This window comes from Bidens hawaiensis, unplaced genomic scaffold (assembly GCF_021521415.1).
Source record: "Bidens hawaiensis isolate Kalapana, Puna unplaced genomic scaffold, B.hawaiensis_p1.1 tig00030479_1, whole genome shotgun sequence".
NCBI classification, from domain to species: Eukaryota; Viridiplantae; Streptophyta; class Magnoliopsida; order Asterales; family Asteraceae; genus Bidens; species Bidens hawaiensis.
The window spans coordinates 65,018-88,505 of NW_027505181.1; the positions used below are offsets into that span (position 1 = coordinate 65,018).

The window sequence follows — 23,488 nt, forward strand, 5'->3', positions numbered from 1 at the left end:
CGTGCACACGGTACCGCAATTAAATATAGCAAAATCTAGGTTAAACACAGAAATATACGGTATGTACCTGATACATACCCACGTAGCCCATACCATCACTTACATGACATCCATGCAACAGCCAACAGCACAACCTCCATGTTCATTTAGCATTATGTTTAGTTTCAGTTTATTAGATTAGTTTCTTAATTCCATTATGTCCATGTTTTTAGTAAGTTCATGCATATGCACGTTTCACTTTGTAAGCCTTATAAAAGGCCTCTTAGTTTTGTTAAATGATTAAGAAGAAAATTGATAAAATAATGTCTCGTTCTCTCTATTATATCTATGGAGTCTAACCCGCTCAAAGGGTCTTATCTTAGGAGATCACCGATCTCGAATCCGGCTACTATCAGTACTTATGACGAAGCTTCTCAGAGCTATTAGGTTTCATAAACTTACACCTAATACTCAAAAACACGTACTGTCCGAACCGAAATTAACCGAATACACAGACTGTCCAAACCGAAATTAACCGAATACACAGACTGTCCAAACCGAAATTAACCGAATACACAGACTGTCCAAACTGAAATTAACCGAAAATCTAGGTTAAACACAGAAACGTACAGAAATAAACTTATGCTTAATACTCAAAAGCACACTCTCCAAACCGAAATTAACCAAAACCAAAATTAACCGAAAACCTAGGTTAAGCAACGAAATATACCTATCACGAAGCTTCTCAGAGCTATTAGGTTTCATAAACTTATGCCGAATACTCGAAAACACAGACTGTCCACTCCGTTCACCACCTCCATCAGCATTCGAAAACAACGGCCGCTGCTCTTTCTCAGGCGGAGTATCCGTTCCTCTAACTTCGTCGGAGGAGTGAATAATAATATTATTATTATTATCATTCCGATTAGGTCCGGATGAAGCTCTAGGGTTAACGTTTTCGTTAGGAACGGTTACCGTGTGGTGTTTCGGAGCTCCGAATCCAGTCGGTTTGTCAGTTTCAGACGCTGGCGGACGTTTCTGGAGGAATGAGAGTATGGATTGCTGACGCTTCATTGTTTGTTTTTGTTCAATTGTACGATTGACAGATAATTTGGTGAAGATGATTTAGTGGAAATGGAAGTGTGTTTGGGCGGAGAATTTTGGCGCCTTTTTGAGATATGAAATCACGGATCCCAAAATATCATCCACCGATTAATATTAGCGTGACTCGTAGACCAATGCTATGGGGGCGCGGAAGGGGGGGGACACCAAGGCAGGGCTCGGTCACGCGGTGAGGTGGGGCGCGGAGGGGACGATGGGCGCGGTGAGGGGTGAGGTGGGGGGCCCACCACCAACGGCTAATTTTTTGACTGTTTAAAAATAAATAAATAAAATTAACACTTCTATATAAATTTAAACATTTTTCTCAATTTTACTCAAACAACTTTCATATTCACACCAAATTTAACCATCTTCACACCAGATCATGAATCCGAACCCGAACACGAGCTCAAGCTCAACACCGAACCCGAATCAAAACCCGTGGGATCCAAGTTGTATGTGGTGGGCTAGTTTGCTTGCAAATAACGTCGACCTTAGCAACCATTTCTATGCAAACCAACAACGACCGACGATTCCTCCACCCATGCCATCGTTTACCCCCCGATATGTTCTTTCAGGCGCCAATGCCATATACGTCCTCACAAGTACCACAAACCCAAATACCCGAAACGCAAGTCCGGCGTCCAAAAAGAAGTCATAAAAAAAAGAACCCGGGTGACGTTCGAACAACCGAAAAGGGTGAACGACAAATGTGGGAAGCGGACAAGGTAATGACGTTAGCGTTAGCGTGGATCGACTCTTCCGAAGACTCGATTCAAGGTATATTATAAATATATATATATATATATATATATATATATATATATATATATATATATATGTTTTCCATGTTATATTTTTTTGTTTACTAATATTAAGCTTTTATATGTATCGAAGGTGACGGCAACATTCGCCGGAGTTTTGGGTACAAATACGCATCAAGTTCTTTGCTTTAATGGGTCGAGGAGAGTATCACGGGAATGATTCCGTCTACAACAAATGGAAGTCGTTATTCACAATAATAACCGACTTCATAGCCGTTCACGCCCGGGTTGTGAACAACAGAAAAGCGGCATGAGCGATGCCGATGTGTTGGAGGCCTGCTTAAAACAATACAAAGCCCTTTATAATAAAGATTTTAGCATGCTGGATGTTTGGAGACAATGCATAAGCTCGCCAAAGTGGCATACGGTCCCGACATCATCACCACTGCGACCGTCCAAACGGTCAAAAACAACGTCTATTTCGGCCGATCAATCACCGTCGCAGCCCATTCCGATGGTCGTTGTCAAATTAATCTAAACGAGTTGGATCCGGAATTAATTTTTGACGAACCGGATGAGTTGCCACGGCCGGTAGGAAGAGATAAAGCCAAGAGGGCAGCTAGAGGTGGAGGATCTTTGTCCAGAACCACATCCTCTAAGAGTTCCGACATGAGCTCGCATCTTGAAAACTTGGAGCGGAGGCTAGCTGAGATTGCCAACATTAAAAAACAAAGACAGGAGGGCCTCATGAAGGTGCACGAAGAAAGAAAGGCGATGCTTGCGGGATACAAAGCGATCCACTTGGAGCGAACGAAACAAAAGGAACTCGAGCTCATCACAAAAGATCTATCGCATCTAGATCCTGTGTCGCGGGCGGTGATGGAAAAAAGAAGAGCAAAGATATTGGCCAAATATGCAAACGAGGACGACGAGCATTAGTTATATTTTTATTTGTAAGATTTTTATTTTTATTTTTATTTGTAGGGTTTTTATTTTTATTTGTATTGGTTTTTTTATTTGTATGTTTTTTTATTTTTATTTGTATTGTTTTTTTTGTTTTATAAAAAAGAATAATAAAAAAGGTTGGGCTTCGAAGCCCCCTCACCATAGAGGGGCATTATGCCCTGGGGCTTCGAAGCCCCAGTGCCTACGTGGCGCTGACGTAGCAATGTGGAGGGAGACGTATAGTGTATTATAAAATAATTTTGTATATTCATTCGGTGTGTAAACTCGGGTATTGGTAAAACATGAGTATTACAAAAGAAAGTTGATGTGAATTTTGTTGGTATCAGTTACGTTCATTATGGTATAAATATCGTTAGTAAAACATGAGCGTTAAAACCCAAAAAAGGAAAAAGTTGTAAGTTTAGCATGTGAAAAGATAAAATATTAAAACGACATTTATTCAGGTGGTAAAACCTAGGTGGAGGTAAAACCCTAACGTTGTAGTTCCTGGTGTTGAGGCGGTTGCTCGACGTGAAGTTGGTCGGTTTTGGTTATGTACCAGAACTAATACAAAATATGAGGTGGACCAACAAGGTGCCGTGATTCAGTAAACCTCAGACGTTATAAAACCCAAGCATTGATGCGGTGTGTCGCCAATTTTGTCGGTTTTCGTCATGTTCGTTACAGTGCCTTTACTAAAAGAAAATTGTTCAGTTACAATACCATAACTAAAACAAAAAATATATATATAAAAATTGAGGTAGATCAATGGGACGGCGTCGGATAGTAAAACTCAAGCGTTGTCGCTCCTAGACATTGAGGTAGTGAGTCTACGCGAATTCAGTCGGTTTCCGTCATGTTCATAATGGTACTGAAGCTAAAAAATGGCGTTTAGTTGTTTTTTATGTTCGTTACGACAGCTGAACTAGAAAAAAAAAACAAAACAAAAAAAAAATCCATTGACCAATAAGGTGTAGAGGTGCACAAAAAACCCGAACCCGGAATCCGACCCGAAAATAATACCCGGAACCGGTTATTTTAATACCCGGGTTTTTGATACCCGAACCCCGTACCGGACCCTATCCATGGGATACGGATAGGGTATGCATTTCAGTACCTAAACCCGTACCCGGAATCGGACCCGATTTATACCCGGTAATACCCGAAAACCAGAACCGGGTTTCTCCTATACCCGAAACCGGGTTTTTCAAATACCCGATTTATATCCGAAATTACCCGAAAATACCCCTAAAAAGTGCAACCTCTTAAAAAATCCAATATATATCCGAAAAATAACCCGAAAAAAACCCGAAAAAAACCTAAAAATTGGGTTTATTCAATACCCGAAAATAGGGTATTCAAATACCCGGTTTTATACCCGATCCAAACCCGATGCATAGGGTATGGTTTTTAGAGACAAATCCCGGACCCGAACCCGACCCGGGTATTGCCAATACCCGATCATATCCGAACCCAATTCCATACCCAAACCCGGGTATTTGAAAAAACCCGATTTGTGCACCTCTAATAAGGTGGCGTCATCAAGTGGCCCAATAGGCCCAATATGTGGCGGCGTAGGGAGACAAACTTAATTGCCAATAGCATCCTCTATTAAGGTTAATCGCCAATAGGATCCTCTAATCACCAATAACAGTTTAGAATAAAAATTAGTCACCCGAGCCAATACTAGTCTACTACCATTTTTCCTCTAACATCCATCGTTAAAAAGATTTTCAACAACCCCAAGAACAATCTCCAATACCCAATGGTGATTAGGAAAAAAAACAAGCCTCCAAGTGGTTAAACACCTTAACAATGCATTACTAAAACTAAAAATAAACAAATTTATAAACCATCACTCAATCAATAATATATATAATGTTATGAAAGAATAAATAAAACTAAATAATATATACTATTTAATACATAAAATTATAATACAAAAAAATATATAAAAATAATTATAATATATAAAAAATAATTAATAATTAGTAAACGATCCGAGCTCGAGCTTTAAAATCTACTCACGAGCCAAGCTCAAGCTTTGAAACTAGAGCTCGAGCTCAGTGTAAGTTAAATGAGCCGAGCTCGAGCTTAGTCGAGCTCGACTTGGCTCGTTTGCACCCCTAACTTAGACTCTTAACACCGCATCACCATCTCTTCGCTTCATTCACCTCCACCACTCAACCTTTGATATACCAATCACTCATCACTTAGTTTTTTAAAAAATATTTTTAATACTTAGACAAGATATACAACCCTCCAATGCAACATTACCAGATGTACAAGTCAACAATGCAACCACCAAAACGAATGATAAGCAAGATGGTAACCACGCTAAAAGAACCACGTTGTAAATCAAAACCACCGTTAAAATTTCATCTAACAAAGGATCATTACACCAAGAACAACACAACATAATAATCTTTTCTAAATCTTTTTTCCTTTTTCCAAATTTTATAAATTTAAGTTCACACCATACAACTTCCCAAAACCTTAATGGACCTTAATGGTTTAAGCCATTACACATCACATTTTACCAACAAATCATAAAAGCTCAACACTTATACACCATTACAAAACACCACCAAACCTTGGGGGTGCTATAAAATAAACTCTTTCCTTACCACAAGAATAAATTTTTTTATAACTTAAAGCGATTTTTTTTTTTTTTTTGAAAAACGGATTAGAAATGCAGAGTTTATTGTCAGCATTCTAATCACCCATTTTTCAAGAAAATGGTGAAACAACATCATTTTGAGCAGATTTTGAATATTCGTCTCGAAAGGGTGTAACGGTAATTCTATATGCAGTCGTCACCGGCCACCCTGCAAAAACATACCCGATAAGAATAACATACCCGTGAACAAAATAATGAAAATTTATTTTTTTATCTTGAATAAAGAAAATATTTACTAACATGTTCAATAATTTATACCACATAGATTTAGAACAATGTCAAGTTTCTTAATAATAGTATTAAGAATGAGAATACGAGTGAAATTTGGTAAATAAGTAATCTTTTTTTTAATATTAATTTGTTACAAAGCAGGTATGAAACTGATTATTTAGCGTCTAAATAATCAAGTAATCATAATTTAAATCAATTTATCCAAAACATTAACAAATTCTTTCTATGACTTAGGGCTGTTTGGTAATCCGGTGCTGACTCTTAACCATTCAGACTTAAGGTTTCCTTTTAACCATTAAGAGGCAATAACCATTAAAAAGCTACCAAGTAACCTCTGAATCATTCAGCATGTCACTGAAACTTAACCATTAAGATGTGTAACCAAGCACACTCTACCTCTGACCGATGCAGATGTATTAAGAGGCTACCAAACAGCCCCTTAAAGACACAATATCATCAGTTTCATAATGCAAATATAAAGCAAAGTATACATACCGATAAAAAGTTGTAAGTTTCAAGTTATAGTTCTTCCATAACATATGGATGCTATGTACAAATCCTTAGACCATTTTTCCTGTAAATAAACAAAGAACTAAAAATTAAGTAAATCAATCAATCAATTAAGATTTGACGTGCATTTTAGACTGTAAGTTATATTTAAACACTGGTTAACTATGCAAAAAAAAGTGTTTAAAGTCAACCGAACGACTAAACCGAGTTCAAACCACATCAACACACTAACCAGTTTAACCACCATTTTTGACCCGCTAACTTTTTTTTGTAACGACGACTTTCTTGTGTGTTAGGCCACCGCACTCCCCAATTTTGAAGAGCCCCGTTGCCCCACTCTAGCCAGACTATGCTGTCTTAACCAGGCCCACGTTGGCTTCAGAGTATGGCTTAGGTGTTCCCCGGGAAACCATACTGCCGGCTGCCACTTGACAGTCGTGTCACCACAAGAGTAGAATTCTCTAGCGTAACACAAAGTGGGACGAAAACCCGAGTGGGCTAGGGACCGGCAATCTCTCAAGGCCTAGCTCAAATCCTTCGTGGCCATAATCCGCCAAAAGTAACACAAGTGGGGATCAAACTTGGGTCTCCACCGGAGAACCCATGTCTCCTACCACTAGGCCACAGCCCACAGGTGGTGATTTTTTGACCTGCTAACTAATTCTATCTAAAGTCAACTACTTACTAGTTATTTATGGAAAAGCATTTTGCCACGTCAATATATTAATATAGTTTTCGTAATTATCTTAAAAAATAATATTATAATAATTATGCGCAAGAAGCGTTTTAGGAGCCATTTCAACACAAAAAAATAAATAAATAAATAAAAAATCTACCATTTTAATGTAAGGGAAAAGTTAAAATACAAAGGGAGACAAAAATGAGAAGTGTGAGAAGGACTTGTGGCCACACAAAAAACCCCTCAAAAAAAATTCCAAAAAATTAATAAAAAAAATCATAACTCAAAATATAATTAAAAAACAAAAAATTTTAAAAACCAAAAATGTTTACCTCGTCATTCTCGTTCCAAAAAAAAAAAAACTCCGAAAAGACACAATGACGAAAATGAACAAAAGACACAATTATAACTGAAAAAATACACAATAAACCGCAAAATATAACACAATGGCGAACAAAATATAACACAATGTTAAGTAATATAACAAAATACAAGAAAAAAAGACACAATGTCAAGGAAAAATGACAATCAATGACGAAATAAACACAAAACACAATGATAAACAAAAAGACACAATGGTCTTTTTCACTCAACATTGTGTCTTTTTCAAGTTTTTTTTTTTAAGAACGAGGAAAACGGCGGAAACATTTTGTGTTTTTTTATTAAATTTTGAGTTATGATTTTTTACTTATTTATTTTTAATTTTTTTTAAAAGGTTTTTTTTTTGTATGGCTATAAATCCTTCTCATCCTTCTCATTTTTGTCTCCCTTTGTAGAATAACTTGACCCTTTAATGTAAACCCATTATTCCCTAACCCACCATTTAGTCATCCTTACTAAATCTCGAATCAGTAAGATACCATTTTAAAAAACAAGAATCTGAAAATAATAATAATAATAATATTAATAATAAATAATAATAATAATACCTTAATATGAGTACACGGAAAAGAGGTAGTTCTAAGGGTTTCTTGAGCAACATCTTGCATTCTCCTTTTTGATGCACTAAGAATAAAAGCCGCTTGATCCTCGTTGGCGGCTGCTGATGTAATCCGGTATCCATTTTCCCACCTTCGATGAATCCCTTCACTCGGATACAGAAAATCAAGTTCCACCACCTGCAAAATTCAAATCTTTTTTAAAAACTTTTCATCTGATTATGTAAAAAGACACAGCAATCAAATTAGTTTTTTTTAGATTCAGGAAAATTTAATTTTTAATGACTTAACAGGTAAAACGAGCAACTTGCTCTTCTTACATATTATTAAATTACTAAAATTTAAATAGTTAAACATATGTTCTTTATCGATGACAGTTTTAAGAAATTGCTATATCATCCTTTTGCCAATCTTCCACCTGCAAGAATTTAACTTTAAAAGGTTTTCATGTTATTTACCAAAATGCCCCTTCGGCTTCATTATAAAACTTTACCCATTTGACCCAAAAGTTCATCTTTATTAACGGAATATGATTCGGATTCTTCAAGACACAGAAATATCTTAAACAACACACAACCCTTAATGATACTGATTGGAGGTCCATAAAATCCTCTTAATCTATAACTGTTAAAAGGATAATTTAATCACTTGACACAATGATAATACTTTTAGACAAACAAACAAAAGGGTGTGCACGAAACCAAAATAACCGACGTAAGCGAACCGATATAACCGAGCACAATAAAAAGCCAATGCAATCAAAAAGCAAAAAAAAAAAACCGATTTTCCCTCAAAAAAGCGGAATTCAAAAAACAACACAAAAAACAAGGGATTCAAAAAAGCAGAAATAAAGGGTTTTCCATCAATCGAAAAACGAACCAAACCAAACCAACTAAAATCAATAAGTCAAAAAAAACCGATTCTAAGTAATTTATAAGAAATTAGTCAATGGTGTAGCCCAAAATTTGAGATCAAAATGTGTGAATCAATTAATCATTTTATTAACAAAATATATTAGGCCCAAAATTTCAAGCCCAACTTCATTATTTTGGGCCATTTTTTTCAGCCCAAAACTTTCAAGCCCAAATGGTAAAACCGAAACTGAACGCAATAGTATAGCTTTAAAATAAAAAAAGTATTTAAGTAAAAAAAGAAAAAAAAAACTATACCTGATTAGTATAGCTTGCATCACGAGACATCACAATGCCCCATTTATTTCCCGCAGTGGTCATTGCAGTGACCAAAAAGCCCTCCTTCCATTTCTTGTTGATCCACTTGAACGGAAACACATCACTAACTTTGTATGATTGTTGTGTATATGGCGTCCCTAACGACAAGTAAAAACAAAAACCGTAAAAGGGCATGTCTGGAAATTCAAAATCTTGAAACTTGGCTAAACTTTAATTCAGAACTTACCCTTGGACATTACAACCAACGTGCTACCATTCATTGCACCCGCGAGTGATGTGATGTAATAATTCTTCTCCCAGTGTTCCATTATCCATTCCTTAAATAGACAGGGGCAAAACAGTCAATTGGGTATTATAAAGTTGGCAACTTTGACTTCAGGTTATAGTCAAAATGGTAAAATGAAGAAACGGGTCAAATGGGTCAAAGTTGAAAGTCAACTTGAGTGTATCTTTAATGCATAAAAGTATAAAACTTCATAAATAAAGTTATATAAGAAATCAGGTTATTATAGAAATAATAATATTAACTTGTTAGTCAGATTTGACACACTAATGGTGTAAAAAAACTTTTTCTGAACAAAAGTTCAGGGTCAACCCGACCCATATAATTACCCAACCCAACCGACCCTGCATTGTATTATATCTTAAATAATATAATTGTGACCAGTTTACTTACGGTTGATTAGTGTTATGTTTTATCTTTTACAGTCAGAAGATAAAATAGAAACAGTAAAAGCAAACGTGCATTTTCTAATGCATAAGGTCTAATTAATTTTATACCAGAAACCTAATATTACTGAGAAAATATGAATTTTGTAATCACATCTAATACACTAATTGCTTATAAACAGTAATCCATACCAAAATAATTGTCCACGAACATAACACAATTTAAGATATGTACAATTTAAAACATATTTCAGTTAGCATAATGACCATTTTACGTTTAATGCATTTAAAATAACAAATGACATAAACAACTCGCAATATTTAATTTTAAGTAAAGAAAAAAAGAATCATTAGTAAAAAATAACCACCCATATTTTTAAATTGGACAATTATTTTGGAATGAATCAAAATTAGAATATGGATAGTAATTCCAAAAACATAACACAATTTGAGATAGTGACAATTTTACCATATATGCATTTAAAATTACAACTGACTTGGAAAACTTGCAAGATTTAACTAGCTAATTAAAATAAAATAGAAAATTCAGTAAAGAATAACCACCGGTATTTTTAAACTAGACAATTATTTTTAAACAAATTAAAATAAAAATACAGATGGTAATTCCAACAGCACAACACAATTAAAAATATGTACAATTCGAAACATATTTTAGTTAGCCTAATGACAATTTTTACCCTTAATGCGTTTAAAATAACAAACGACTTAGAAAACTTGCACGATTTAATGCACAAGGGTAACTACCCTTGATATTAAATTGTACAATCATTTTGGAAAGAATTAAAATAAAAACTCTAAGCATATTATCATGCCAACAATCCACCGAAATCATATACAAAATTACAATTTTGACCCGTTACCCAATCCAACTGACCCACCCATTTTGCCAAAAACTATTATTATTATTATTATTATTATTATTATTATTATTATTATTATTATTACTACTATCATCATCATTATTATGATTATTATTATTACTGCTACTACTATTATTACCTTGCGTAAGAAAACAGGGGAGATTTCATGAACTTGTGCAGTGAACCCCGTCCCCGCATCCATAATTAAAGCCCAAAGATTTTGAGCCGATGCTACAGAACTAATGTAGAGCCCATCACTCTTCCCTTGTTCCACATGTTGGTGTAATCTTGAATCCTTTACATTGTAATAATACCTATAATTTAAATCAACACACGAGGATAAGAATGATTTAACTATATATAAAACTATTCTTGAGTTCTTGGACAAATAGAAATATCAATTTGGTAAAAAGTTCTCTAATTTGGATTTGTATATTACCAAATTTGTTTTTATAGCCATGAACAGACTGGAAACTAATTAGGCTTGTAAACGAACTGAACGAACACGAACATATCCATTTAACTTTAACTGAACAAACGATTGAGCAAGAACAATTAAACGACCGAGGGTTTCTTGTTCGTTGAAAAACGAGCATGTTCATGCTAGTTTATGTTTGTTCGTTAACTATATAAACAAAAGCTTCACGAACATAAATGAGCGATCGTCACGTGTTCATGCTCGTTTGTTTGCTAAATGAAAAATTTCTTTTGTACATGTTCGTTTGCTTACTAAATAAATGAACTTCCTGCCGAACGGTTTAGAACCGTTCACTGAACGTTTGGTTCATTTACAGGCCTAATAATCAGTAATTTACTACATTAAGAAAAGTATTTCATAAAAATACACCAAATATTTCATCAAAATTTTAACAATTAATGAATAAATCTAAAAATGCTCTCAAATTTTGTCAACCAATCAAACTCGTACCTTTGTTTCATCGGTGCTCTTGATGTAAAGACACATATCCACTGATTAGCTGGAGTCCCGAGCCTAATTTTCTTCCTAGGCTGAGTGTCTTCCAAGCTGCTAGGCATTCTTCCCCTCTTTTGTCCCACCTAAAACACACAAACAAATAAAATATTATATGAAAACCATCTCAAATATTAGCATTAACGGTGGCGATTTGACCCGTGTCATGTTTTATCTTTGGCCTTCCAAACGAGTAAAATGAAGGTATTTAGATAAAAGGGGTCAATGGGTCAAAAGTCAACCAAATTGTAATTTTAATAAATAAAAAAACCTTGTACATCATTTAAAAGAAACTTCTATAAGCAGATTTAAAAAGAAAAGTCAAATAGGATTAAAGTAGCTATATTGCAACTTTAATGCATAAAATACCTCATAACTCACTTTACTTAAAAAAAAAAAAAAGCTTATTACTGAAATAATAAAATTTGGAATCATATTTTTACACACTAGTTATTCATATAAAAGAAACTTCCATATGAAAAAATGAAGGCCAAACAGATTGAAAGTCTCCTAAACTGTATTTATAATGCATAAAACAAAAAAGAAATCAATTACCAATCAAAATGTAATTATTAAAATTATTAGTTAGTAATCTTGTTTATACGCTAATTATTAATATTAATAAAATAGATAATGGGTCAAAAGTTGCATGACCACACCTCATCAATTACTTTAGTAAACATGTAATTATTGATTAGTATTAGTTTATAATCATGCTTATACGTTAAATATTAATAAAAAAGATATATTTTTAACAAAAAAGAGAATAGGTCAAAAGTTGCATAAAAGATAAATGGGCCAAATATTAATCAAAAGATAAATCATTTTACTCATATTTGACACACTTATTACTCATAAAAAGTGTTTCAAGTCAACCCAATCTGACTTTTTGACCCGTACTAACAACTTGCTCACCCAACCACTTTCCGACACGTTACCGAACCTACCCAAACCATCCGTTTTGACACCTATAATTAGAATCACTAATTACGAAAAAACAATTCAGCCAATAAAAACCAACCTTTATGGCACCATCTATTCTTAACGGGCGCAAAGATGCATTAGAAACCAAGCAATTTTCAAACAAAGCAATAAGCTTTGAGTAATTAGGTTCTTCATCAAATTTCATATTTGTCACCATTTCAAGAAATTGTTTGAAAGGTGAAGGACAAAAATAACAGAGATTGTCGGGAGACGTTGCCATCTTCTTTTTACAAACAAGAAACCCTTTGTTATCGCCCTGCCATATAAAACAAAATAAAATATATATAGTCAAAAAATAAGGCCACCAATGTAATACTTTATCCATATTTTTTCGACAAACTTTTTATTCAAACGTTAAGGGGGGTGTTTAGACACATTTTAAAACATGTAATATTAGACGATCATAATTATATCCATTTGTATTAACTCTATTTTAAATAACTAGGGGGGTAAACACGTCGAGCCAACCCCGAGCTCGACTAGGCTCGAGCTCGTTTAACTAACCAAGGCTCAATCTCGGCCGTTTAACTAACGAAGGCTCGAGCTCGGCTCATTATTTATTATTAATTCATTTATATACAATCTATTATTACTTATATATATATATTAGTTTTTAATTATTTTTTATCATAATTTTATATATAATAACTATTGTTTTAGAAAATTATATCTTATATATTAAAAAAAAGTATATAAATAATAGACTGGTTCAGGCTCACGAGCCCACTCGAGCTCAATAAGTGAAGCTCATGTTCAGGCTCGTTTATTAAACAAGCTTACTTTAAGGCTCGAGCTCATTTAAGCTTGACTCAATTCGAGCCTTTAACGAGTCGATCTCAAGTCGCTCACGAGCCGGCATGGCTCAATAAGTGAAGCTTAGGCTCATTAAGCTTACTTTAAGGCTCGAGCTCGTTTAAACTCGACTCAAACTTGTTAAGCTTGGCTCGATTCACAAGTAGCTCATGCTTACACCCATATGTACAACCCAACTTGAACACAACTAGGTAAAGTTGGCCCGCTACGGCGTTACGACCTGGCCCGTTTACACCACCTCTATAGTAAGCTAATAATTATTTAGCAAAACCATTATAATAACCTAACTAGTTATAGAAAGCAAATCCAAACACCCCCTAAACTCAATAACACAACTTTTTTTTTCCGTTACATATTAACTAGAGCCAAAAAAGTTAAAAATTAACTCACAGTGAAACCTTGCCAAGGTAGTTTTCCTTTTAGAAGAAATATTAATGTATAAGCCAACGACTCAAGGTCATCTCTTCTGCTTCCCGTTCTTCCTAAATGAGCATGTACGCTTGCATATCGTACCGTCCCCCTATGAAAAAATGCAACATTTATTTATTAAGAGATCAACGAAAGATATAAAAATACACCATAAATGAAGCAAAGAACAAAATAAAAATGGCAACGCTAAAAAGTGCAAGCATTTAGTCACACCAAGCCGCTCGTGAACTACTCGAGATGGGCTGGTCCAGCACTACAGCTGGATAAAAGCAAGAATCAAACCGAGCTTTAACGAGCTTGAGCCAAAGCATAAGCTTGTTTCATAAACGAGCCCGAGCCAAAGCTTCACTTATCAAGCTCGAGCTGGCTCGCAAGCTTAAACGAGACTACTATTCATACAACACTATTTGATGTAAGAAATATATATATTTTATAACAATAACTATTATATATAAAACTATGATAAAAATAACTAAACTAATATATAGTGACATGTATAAAATTTATATATAGTCAGTTTCATTTAAGAACTCAGAAAAAATTGAGAACTTTTAGGAACTCTTAAAAACCAAATATTTTTTTAATTTTTTTTATATAATAACATTATTTGAGAGTAGTTTTATCATATTTGAAATATAAATTTTTGATTTACATATATAAATCACAAGTTTACATATATGTAAAATTTATGTAATAACAAGTGTCCATATGTGTAAAAGAAAATTAGATATGTGTAAAAACTAATTTGTACAATTGTGTAACATATATATAAATATAAAAAGTGATAAAACTACACTCAAATAATATTAACATAAATTTTTTTTTATAAAAAATGTTAGTTATTATGAGTTCAGTTATTATGAGTTCCTTCGAGTTCTTAAATAATTTAAGAGTTCTGTAATGATACTCATCCACACATATAGACACACACACACACATATATATAAAATAAATTTAAATGTAAATAAATTATTTAATAAACATAAACAAGCTGAGCTTGGGGTCGGCCGATAATTACAAGTGTTACGTTTTAGCAATTAATTCTTTTATATGCCTAAACATAAGCTTGTTTAATAAATGAGCCCGAGCCAAAACTTCAGTTATCTAGCTCAAGCTGGCTCTCAAGCTTAAACGAGAATACTATTTCATACAACAATTATTCGATGTAATAAAATATATATTTTTATAAAAATAACTATTATATATTATACTAGAACAAAAATAACTAAATTAATATATAGTGACATATATAAAATTTATATTTATAGTTAAAATATATAGAAAAATAAATTAATGTATATATATTATTTAATAAACATAAACGAGCCGAGCTTGGGGTCGGCTCGTTTACAGTTTACAACCCTAGTTAAACTGAGAAAAAGTTCCTGTCCAATTGGCATACCGATAATTGCAAGTTTTACGTTTTCGCGATAAATTCTTTTAAATGCTAGATAATAAATGAAAAAATAAAGTCATTCTTGAAAATGGCTCGTCATCATTGACATGATACTATTACATTTATTACTAATAATACTTCAATCAAATACGTATGAAGATTACCTGAAAACATCAGGCTTTTGCTCATAATCAACATGATTACCCGAAGACGTATCCCTCCATTTTGAAGCTGAAATGTATCATTAAAGGGATTTTTATAACCTTCATCTAACATGGATCTAAAACACAAACCTTGAATAATAAAAGAAATATATATACCTAAACCAAGATCAACCAAATACAATTTTTTCTCGTTGACCGTCCCTTGTTGACCAAGTAAGAAATTTTCTGGCTTTATATCTCCATGAACAAAACTGAAAAAGAAAAAAAATATATTGTAAACCACATATTATAAGACAGTATACATGAGGATCCGGTGGGTCGGGTTCAAGTGGGAAAATATTGTTTAGACATACCCTCTTAAGTGAAACTGCTCTAATATTGATAAAGACTCCACTGCTATACAAGCAACCATTTCTTCTGAAAGACTGCAAAAAAAATCAAAAGTATAACTTGTGTAACAATTATAAACGGAAAATAATACTTAACGAAACTTAATTAAAAATGCAAATTTTCTCATACACTTGGTTGCTAGAGTTCCAAACATCCCACAAACTCGGGCCTAGCTTGTCCATAACCTATAACAAAAGAATAAGGAATTTTAGAGGCGTTTAGAGAATTTAGAACGAATAAAAAAAAAAGGTGGTGAACTCACGAGGATATAATAGTCTCCGTGGCGGCCTTTGTAATGGACCATCGGAAGTCCATAACAACCATTGAGAGCACTTTATGAGGATAAAAACATCAAAAGAAATTAGGGTTTGTGATAGTAAATAACAGTCAAGAATCATAAATTAAATACTAGATGTGGTGATTTTGGCCCATTTGCTTATGGTTTATCACTAACGGATCAACCGTGTAAATTAAACATATTCAAATTTAAGAGAAAGGGTTATATTATTACTAAAATTATACATTTTTGTATATATTTGACCCTAATTATTTCTTAAACATGTAAGATGTTTTTCAGGTTAAAAATCGTCCCAAGTGCAAACATTTAAACCATTATATTATTACTAGAATAATTTGTTTTGTGCGCATAGTTGACACATTAATTATTCATCAAAAATTTAACACGTGTTTTCGGGCTAACCTAACAAAAATTACTCGCTTTGACCTATTAGGTTAAAAGTCGTCCAAAGTATATATATTTTTTATTAAAAAAAAAGATCTTACTAAAATAACCTTTTTTTTCATATTTAACAAACTAATCATTCATCAAAAACTTGAGACGTTTTCGGGCCAATCTAACAAAAACTACCCATTTTGATCCGTTACCCAACCACCCCGGCCCGCTCATTTTGCCCCTATAATAAGAACATTACTTACTTATAAACTTGCCACTCGTAAGGGGGACTATAATTACATCCCTTGCCATTCCGATGCTCCAACTTCAAAGCAACCTAAATTCATGTTCCACACAAAATATGTAAACATAATACAAAAAAACACCATGATAATAATAAAATAAAAAAACATAAATAACATGTACCTCAATGGCATCAGGGCCCGTAATTCCCGAGCCACCTGTCACCCTTCTACCAACATAAACTTGACCAAAACCTCCTTTACCCAACTTTCTTTCTAACTTGTATGCAGGAGAATTACCAACTTGCACCTTAAAAAATAGAAGAAATTAATAAGTATACTACAATATTCCTACAAAATAAGTAAGTAATGAGAAAACGCGCGAGTAAGTTAAACGGTCAAAATGATTAAATCTTTATGCGCGCAAGTTCCAGAGACGAATGCGTTTTCGTAGATAATTATTAAACATGATTACAAAAACCATATTGTTTATCAATACGATAATTTCTTTCTAATAATATTTCAGCATACGGTCGAAACTTGAGCCATTAACAGCCAATTTTCTATATTGGACGCGTTATTTATATGATACAACCTGATTGACGTGTTTCCATGTATGGAATAAGTCATCAGTGTTTATTCATTTTTCCCAGGTTTTATGAACTTCTCAGATTCTTAACTAAAATTAAACAGCTTAAGGCCTAAAATAGCAAGCAGATCTTCTAACATTTAAAAAAACACACACTTTAAGAATTAAACAGCATAAGGCCAAAAATAACATGTCACTAAAACAAGAAACGACAAGAATTATGACATCAGGAAATAGCTAACTAAGAACGCTTCAATTTCGTAATGTTTCGTTGCAAATGACTCGTTTAAAAAATTTACTAAAAAAGGGACCAAAATGTATTTTTATGCATACAATCTCATAAAATTGTCATATTCAAACAATTAGATTATGATTGTAATAATAAGCTTTTGTTATCATTTTTAACACATTAATAATTATAAAAAATAAAAAACGGACAAACGAAATTTGCGAGCTAACTCAATCCAACCCGTTACGCATTCTGCCCATTTTACCAACTCCATTTAATGAGAGCAAATATAAATAGAAAATAGAAAACGACAGCAATACCCTTTCAGGAACCGGGCTCGTGCTTCCTTCTTCCTCATCATTAGCAGCCAAATTTTCAACTCTACCAACAACCAATTGATCACGCAATGCCACATCCAAATTCAGTTGGGGCCCACGCCCACCAAATAACCCAACATTATTAATATTGTTGTTATTATTAATATTGTTATTATTAATATTGTTGTTATTATCTTGATTAGCGATAGCTCTACCGCGACCTCTGCCAGCTGGCCTCGGCATTGGTGCTTTTGGTGCCTGAGCTTTACCCCTGCGCCCCCCACGACGAGGAGCCGGGGCTACAACGACATTATCATCATTATTATTAACATTGACGGTTTTTTTAGCTTGGCGAACTCCTCGTCTCAAATCAGGCATCTTTTTCCATGCACAAATAGATACTCCCCGGCCTCAAAAATATTTAGACAGCAAATCTACAAAACATCAAACTAATTATTGAAATCAGTGTTAAATTACCAAACAGCCCCTAGATATCTAAAAATGCAAACCCTCCAATTGAACGAAGGTTTAGACAACATATATAAAAATGAATAAGAAAACAAGCAACTTTTTAAGCAACTTAACAATTGATTATTGAGGTAAATGCGAAATTACCAAATTATTCCAAGATATAAGCAACGGTTGATAAACCTTGAAAAGCTTTATACAATGTATCTACAAAACAAACAAAAAAGTGAAACAACTTAAAAACTTTGTATAATAGTATAAGGAGTCGTATTAAAGAAAACTGATTATTGAAATAAATCAGAAATTATCAAATTATTTGTGTATATAAAGGCGGCTGATTTTCTAATTCTTTCAATGTAATTTAATTACAATAATCATGCACATCCGATCACACCTTGGTAACACGAGGTTTAGGGCACATTGCGTGTTTTATCAACAAACATCGCAGCATATATTAAATGCAATCAAAATCTTTGAAAGGAAACCACTTATAGGACGCTTTGAATTATCATTTGCAAATAATTACTTACTCGTCAAGATCCGCAATAACTTGCAGACCTTTCATATTGTAACATTTATTAAATTTCAAAATCCATAAAAAAAATTTTCAAAATCCATAACGTTGGTTTCGAATTTTCATTACTAGTTGGAAAATCCAACTCAACGAAATGGTATCAAATGCCTTGTTATTTCATAGTTTCATGCAAATCATAATGCATTTCTATACTAAAACATATGATGCTTACACGTTTATAAATTCCTATCGTATCAAAGCTAAAAACTGCATATATACAAACAAGAACACAGAGAGACATTTGATTCAAAAAAGTTTTGAAAATTAAGATACAAAAAATCGAAAAAAACAATAAAGCTAAACACTTAAAATGGGATCATAATTGATGATTTTAAGTTACAATCCACGATACCATATTCATAAAAAAAATTAAAATAAAAATCAAACACATGGCCTTCAAGAACAAAATTCATCCACAAAAAACAAATCTTCAGTCCACAAAGCCCTCTATTTTCATAAAACCAAAAACCCAACTCTAAATTCAATCATTCAAACTCAATTTCATCATAGAAAACAAAAAGACTCAATCTTTCTTTAACATAATATTATTCAAACACACCCAAAAAGCATCCAACAACTTCCAACATCAAAATCATTAACAAAACCATCTAAAAACTGTATAAAACCATCATCAGATCAAACCACATCATCAGACCATAAAGCCACAAACTTTAATCACAAAATAATAATACCCAAATGTCAGTATTCACATAAAATGTAAAAAAAAATTAAGAAACACAAAATGGGTATTAAAAGATTACACCTTTGATCAACTAACTGATTGTTGATTTGATGTTGGTATTGTAAAAAGAGGCGATTAAACTTAAAAAGAATGGATTTTTATGAAAAAAAAGGTTTTATATGAGTAAATAAACTGAAAAAAAATCAGGAAACACAAAATGGGTATTCAATATTATGCCTTTGATCAACAAATTGGTTGTTGATTTGATGTGGGTATTGTAAAAAGAGGCGATTAAACTAAAAAAATTGAATTTTTATTAAAAAAAATTATTTGAGTAAAATTAACAGTAAAAGAATCAAGAACACAAAATGGGTATTCAAGATTACACCTCTGATCAGCCAATTGATGATTGATTAGATGTGGGTATTGTGAAAACAGGCGATTAAACTTAAAAAGATTGAATTTTTATTAAAAAAAGGTTTTATATGAGTAAAATTAACAGTAAAAAAATCAAGAAACACAAAATGGGTATTCAAGATTATGCCTTTGATCAACCCATTGATGGTTGATTTGATATGGGTATTGTGAAAACAGGCGATTGAAGTTAAAAAGATTGAATTTTATTTAAAAAAAAAAAAAAAAAAAAAAAACAGTACAAGAATCAAGAAACACAAAATGGGTATTGAAGATTATACCTCTGATCAAGCAATTGATGATTGATTTGATGTGGGTATTGTAAAAAGAGAGGATTGAAGGCAAAAAGATTGGATTTTGATGAAAGGTTTGTTGTTGGTTTTATTATTTGTGAATGGATGAGTAAATAAGAGACGGTGTGTGCGGTCGAAGAGGAGGAGACATGGCGCATGGAAAGGTGTGTAATTAGGAAGGCGTATGATAGCAAAGATCGGTTATGAGTTGTGAGTTTGAGTTCTAGTACCGTGTAGCACGTTTTGGGGAGGTGTTGGGGCTTGTGGAATTTGAATTTTGATGGGGGTGTAAATGGGCTTTGGATTGGGCCTTTTAGTGGGCTTTGGTTTAAGCCCGAATAGTTTTTTTTCTGGCAAAAAGGCTGAGTCCTTGGCAAACTTAAGCCCAAATAGTTTTAGGCCCAACTTGGGGGGAGGAGGGAGGGGGGGGGGGGGGGCTATGAAAATTTTAGTGCTTGATAGATTCTCATTGTAATCATGTCTAGTCCACTAATACCATTCAGTTAACTTTTTATAAAAAATACCAAAATACCCTTGAGTTGAAATGGACCTGTGTATGATAATTGTGTGAATGGGGGTTGAATTGGGCCTTTTTAATGGGCTTTGATTTAAGTCCAGATATTTTTAGGCCCAACTTAGGCCCTTTTATTAAAATGAAGAGTAAATTACGGTTTTCATCAATTTAGCTTGTCAAATTGTTTAAAACTTGTCATTTTAATGTCTGGTATTTCATTTTTGTTGTAACAGAGTCCAGTCTATTAACACCATCTAATTATTTTGTTAATTGTTTTTTTTCTAAAAGGACTAAAATACCCTTAGACTACAATGGGACCTGCTTATGATTATTGTTGAAAACACAATGTTAACGTTTAGTTAGATCTACTGGTTTTGATAATGACTGACTAAATGTGACTTGAAATGTTACTAGTTCATTAATTATTATTACATGTCATGTACATGTTCTAACACACTTGATTAATATTCTTAAATCACGAACCAACAATGTCTTAATGTGTTAGAAGTTACGAAAGGCACTATAAAGATTGCTCATATCCCTTTAAAATAAGCAACGAGAGTGGACAAGACTTCATATAACAGTCAAAACACAAGGTGATGTAGAATGAACGTCCATTGTCTCTTTAACCGACCGTGGAAGCGATTGTCATGTCAACACCTTGTTTGGTCTATCATTAATGGATGTCTTGTGCAACATTTATCTTCATCGCTTTTGCTCTAACTAATACGCATATATGTGTAGATGGTATCTCTTTTAATCCATCATATTTCAAGCTCAATTTGAAGAGATATTAAATACGAGGAAATATAATAAGTGCCATTGTGTTCTATCTTGTAGTATTGTGAAGGTGTCATTAGTGTTGTTCTGGTGATTTGTTTGGTTTGTGAAGTGTTCATCATTGGTTGGTGACTTGTAAAGGTAACACTATCTTGATATAGTGTTAATTTCTATTTGAGAGTTAGAACACCATGTTGACATAATGAATGTTGAAGAGTTGAAAAGACATACCATCTTGACATAGTATGTTGAAAAACATGATCACCACATTGGCTTAATGAAACGGTGTATTGGTGACCCTTAGGGAATGACTAGTGGACCAAACCCTGATTGGAGAATCAAGGAGAAGGCGTAGAGTGAATTAGTTAACATCCATTCAAATTAATATAAATTGGTTTATGTCTTCTATATCCCTTAAACTATTTACTTATCGCATATCTTACATTTGAGTTGTAAATTGTAACAAGAGTTTAGCAAACAAAATTACCATCTTAATCAAGCAAAATTTAAGAAAACCTATTTAACCTCTGTTTTCTACAATTACATACATACATACATACATACATATATATAAGGGAAGGATCATGCGAGAAGTGCGAGAAATGAATCTGAACCATTGATTGTGTTTAATCAGTGGTCTATATTATAATTCGTAATTAAAAACACATATTTATGACATATAATTTAATAAAAAGGTTAGATACGTCTTTTGTGGTATATGACTCATTAAACAAGATTTTAATGCTTAAGTGGTTACTTTTTTGTGCTTATTTAATGCTCATTAGAAGGTTAATACTATTTTATTTTTTTTCATTAAAATTATGATATTTTTTTTATTGTTGTGTAAGTTGTTTATTTGTTTTTAGAATTTGTTTATAAAACACATAAATTTTGCAACTTACATTGTATATTATGGATTTGTTTATATAGTACACTAGGTTAAATACCCGTGTATACACGGATTGGGTAAACTATATTAACAAAAGATCAAAACAATGTAATATATTTATACTAATTTGGTATTAGATGAATGAATATGAATATGTATTACAACGTTGAATACAATAAAATTTTTATAAAATAAGAAAAAAGAAAAAGAAAATTGCATGGTAAATTTTCATTAATCTCTAAAAATTTCTTCATATCCAACATTTATAATTACACTCTTCATTAGATATTAGAAGATTGACTCAATCTCTAATTTTAACCTAAAAAGTGCGACTTAAATCTTTAAAAACTTTCCTTGTATATAAATCTTAAAATTTATTTAATTTACTTTTCTTACTATTAACACACGATTGTTACTAAAAACATAAATCATTTAGTACTAATATTAATTTGATATAGGGACTTATATTTTTAAGAAAAATAGTGCTTAAAAAAGATTAATACAACTCATACAAATACTTAAATAAATAATACACAAAGTTTAAATAAATATATTATATTATAAAGCAGTATAATTAATATTTGTTTTTAACATTCAAAAATATATATATAAGCAAACACCAGATACTAAGAGTTGAAAACAATGTTAGTCCATAAAAATTGTTAAAACATAAAAAAACATTATCTTAAATATAAAAAGCAGCTTCATTTTTTCAGAGCAACAAAACATCCCAAATAAAATGAAACCATTATAGGTTCGGGATAGCAACGACCGTTAGATATTTTGGTCATATTTAAATATATTTTTCCTGAAAATATTTATCTAGATTTGATGCATATGAGCATGTAACACCACATGACCGACAATGATACTATTGTTAACATTTGTTTTTTTATGTGAAATAAACCAATTTTAATAAAAAACATAGGATAGTTAGATTATATAAAAATTAGTTTAAGCTTTTGAGCATGTTATTATTATTATTATTATTGGAATATAATAGAAGTTATAATTATAGTCGGAAAGTGAAAGATTTTTAAAAATCACGAATGGTTCTCAAAATTAAAGTGTTAAATGTAGTTTATAGTTAAAATTAAAAATAAAATTAAGT

General features: G+C 32.6%; 1 protein-coding gene across 3 annotated transcripts; it reads right to left on the reverse strand.

The window, feature by feature from the left end:
- Positions 1-6,194: 6,194 nt before the first annotated feature.
- LOC143611300 (casein kinase 1-like protein HD16) lies at positions 6,195-18,428 on the reverse strand. Of its 3 annotated transcripts, none has more exons than XM_077085530.1 (17): positions 18,379-18,428; positions 17,767-18,212; positions 16,813-16,938; positions 16,650-16,723; positions 15,976-16,045; positions 15,843-15,898; positions 15,677-15,748; positions 15,480-15,574; positions 15,324-15,390; positions 13,725-13,854; positions 12,559-12,777; positions 11,496-11,623; positions 10,707-10,881; positions 9,244-9,334; positions 8,997-9,154; positions 7,819-8,007; positions 6,195-6,274 (listed from the first exon to the last, which is right to left on the reverse strand). In XM_077085530.1, the coding sequence occupies exons 2-17, from the start codon at positions 18,139-18,141 to the stop codon at positions 6,215-6,217; spliced, it is 2,085 nt and encodes a 694-aa protein (XP_076941645.1). In that variant the 5' UTR covers positions 18,142-18,212; positions 18,379-18,428; the 3' UTR covers positions 6,195-6,214. The 3 variants fall into 3 exon arrangements, with proteins under 3 accessions (XP_076941645.1, XP_076941646.1, XP_076941644.1); XM_077085531.1 differs by having other exon boundaries at positions 17,767-18,197; positions 18,379-18,419; XM_077085529.1 differs by lacking the exon at positions 18,379-18,428 and having other exon boundaries at positions 17,767-18,214.
- Positions 18,429-23,488: the final 5,060 nt, after the last annotated feature.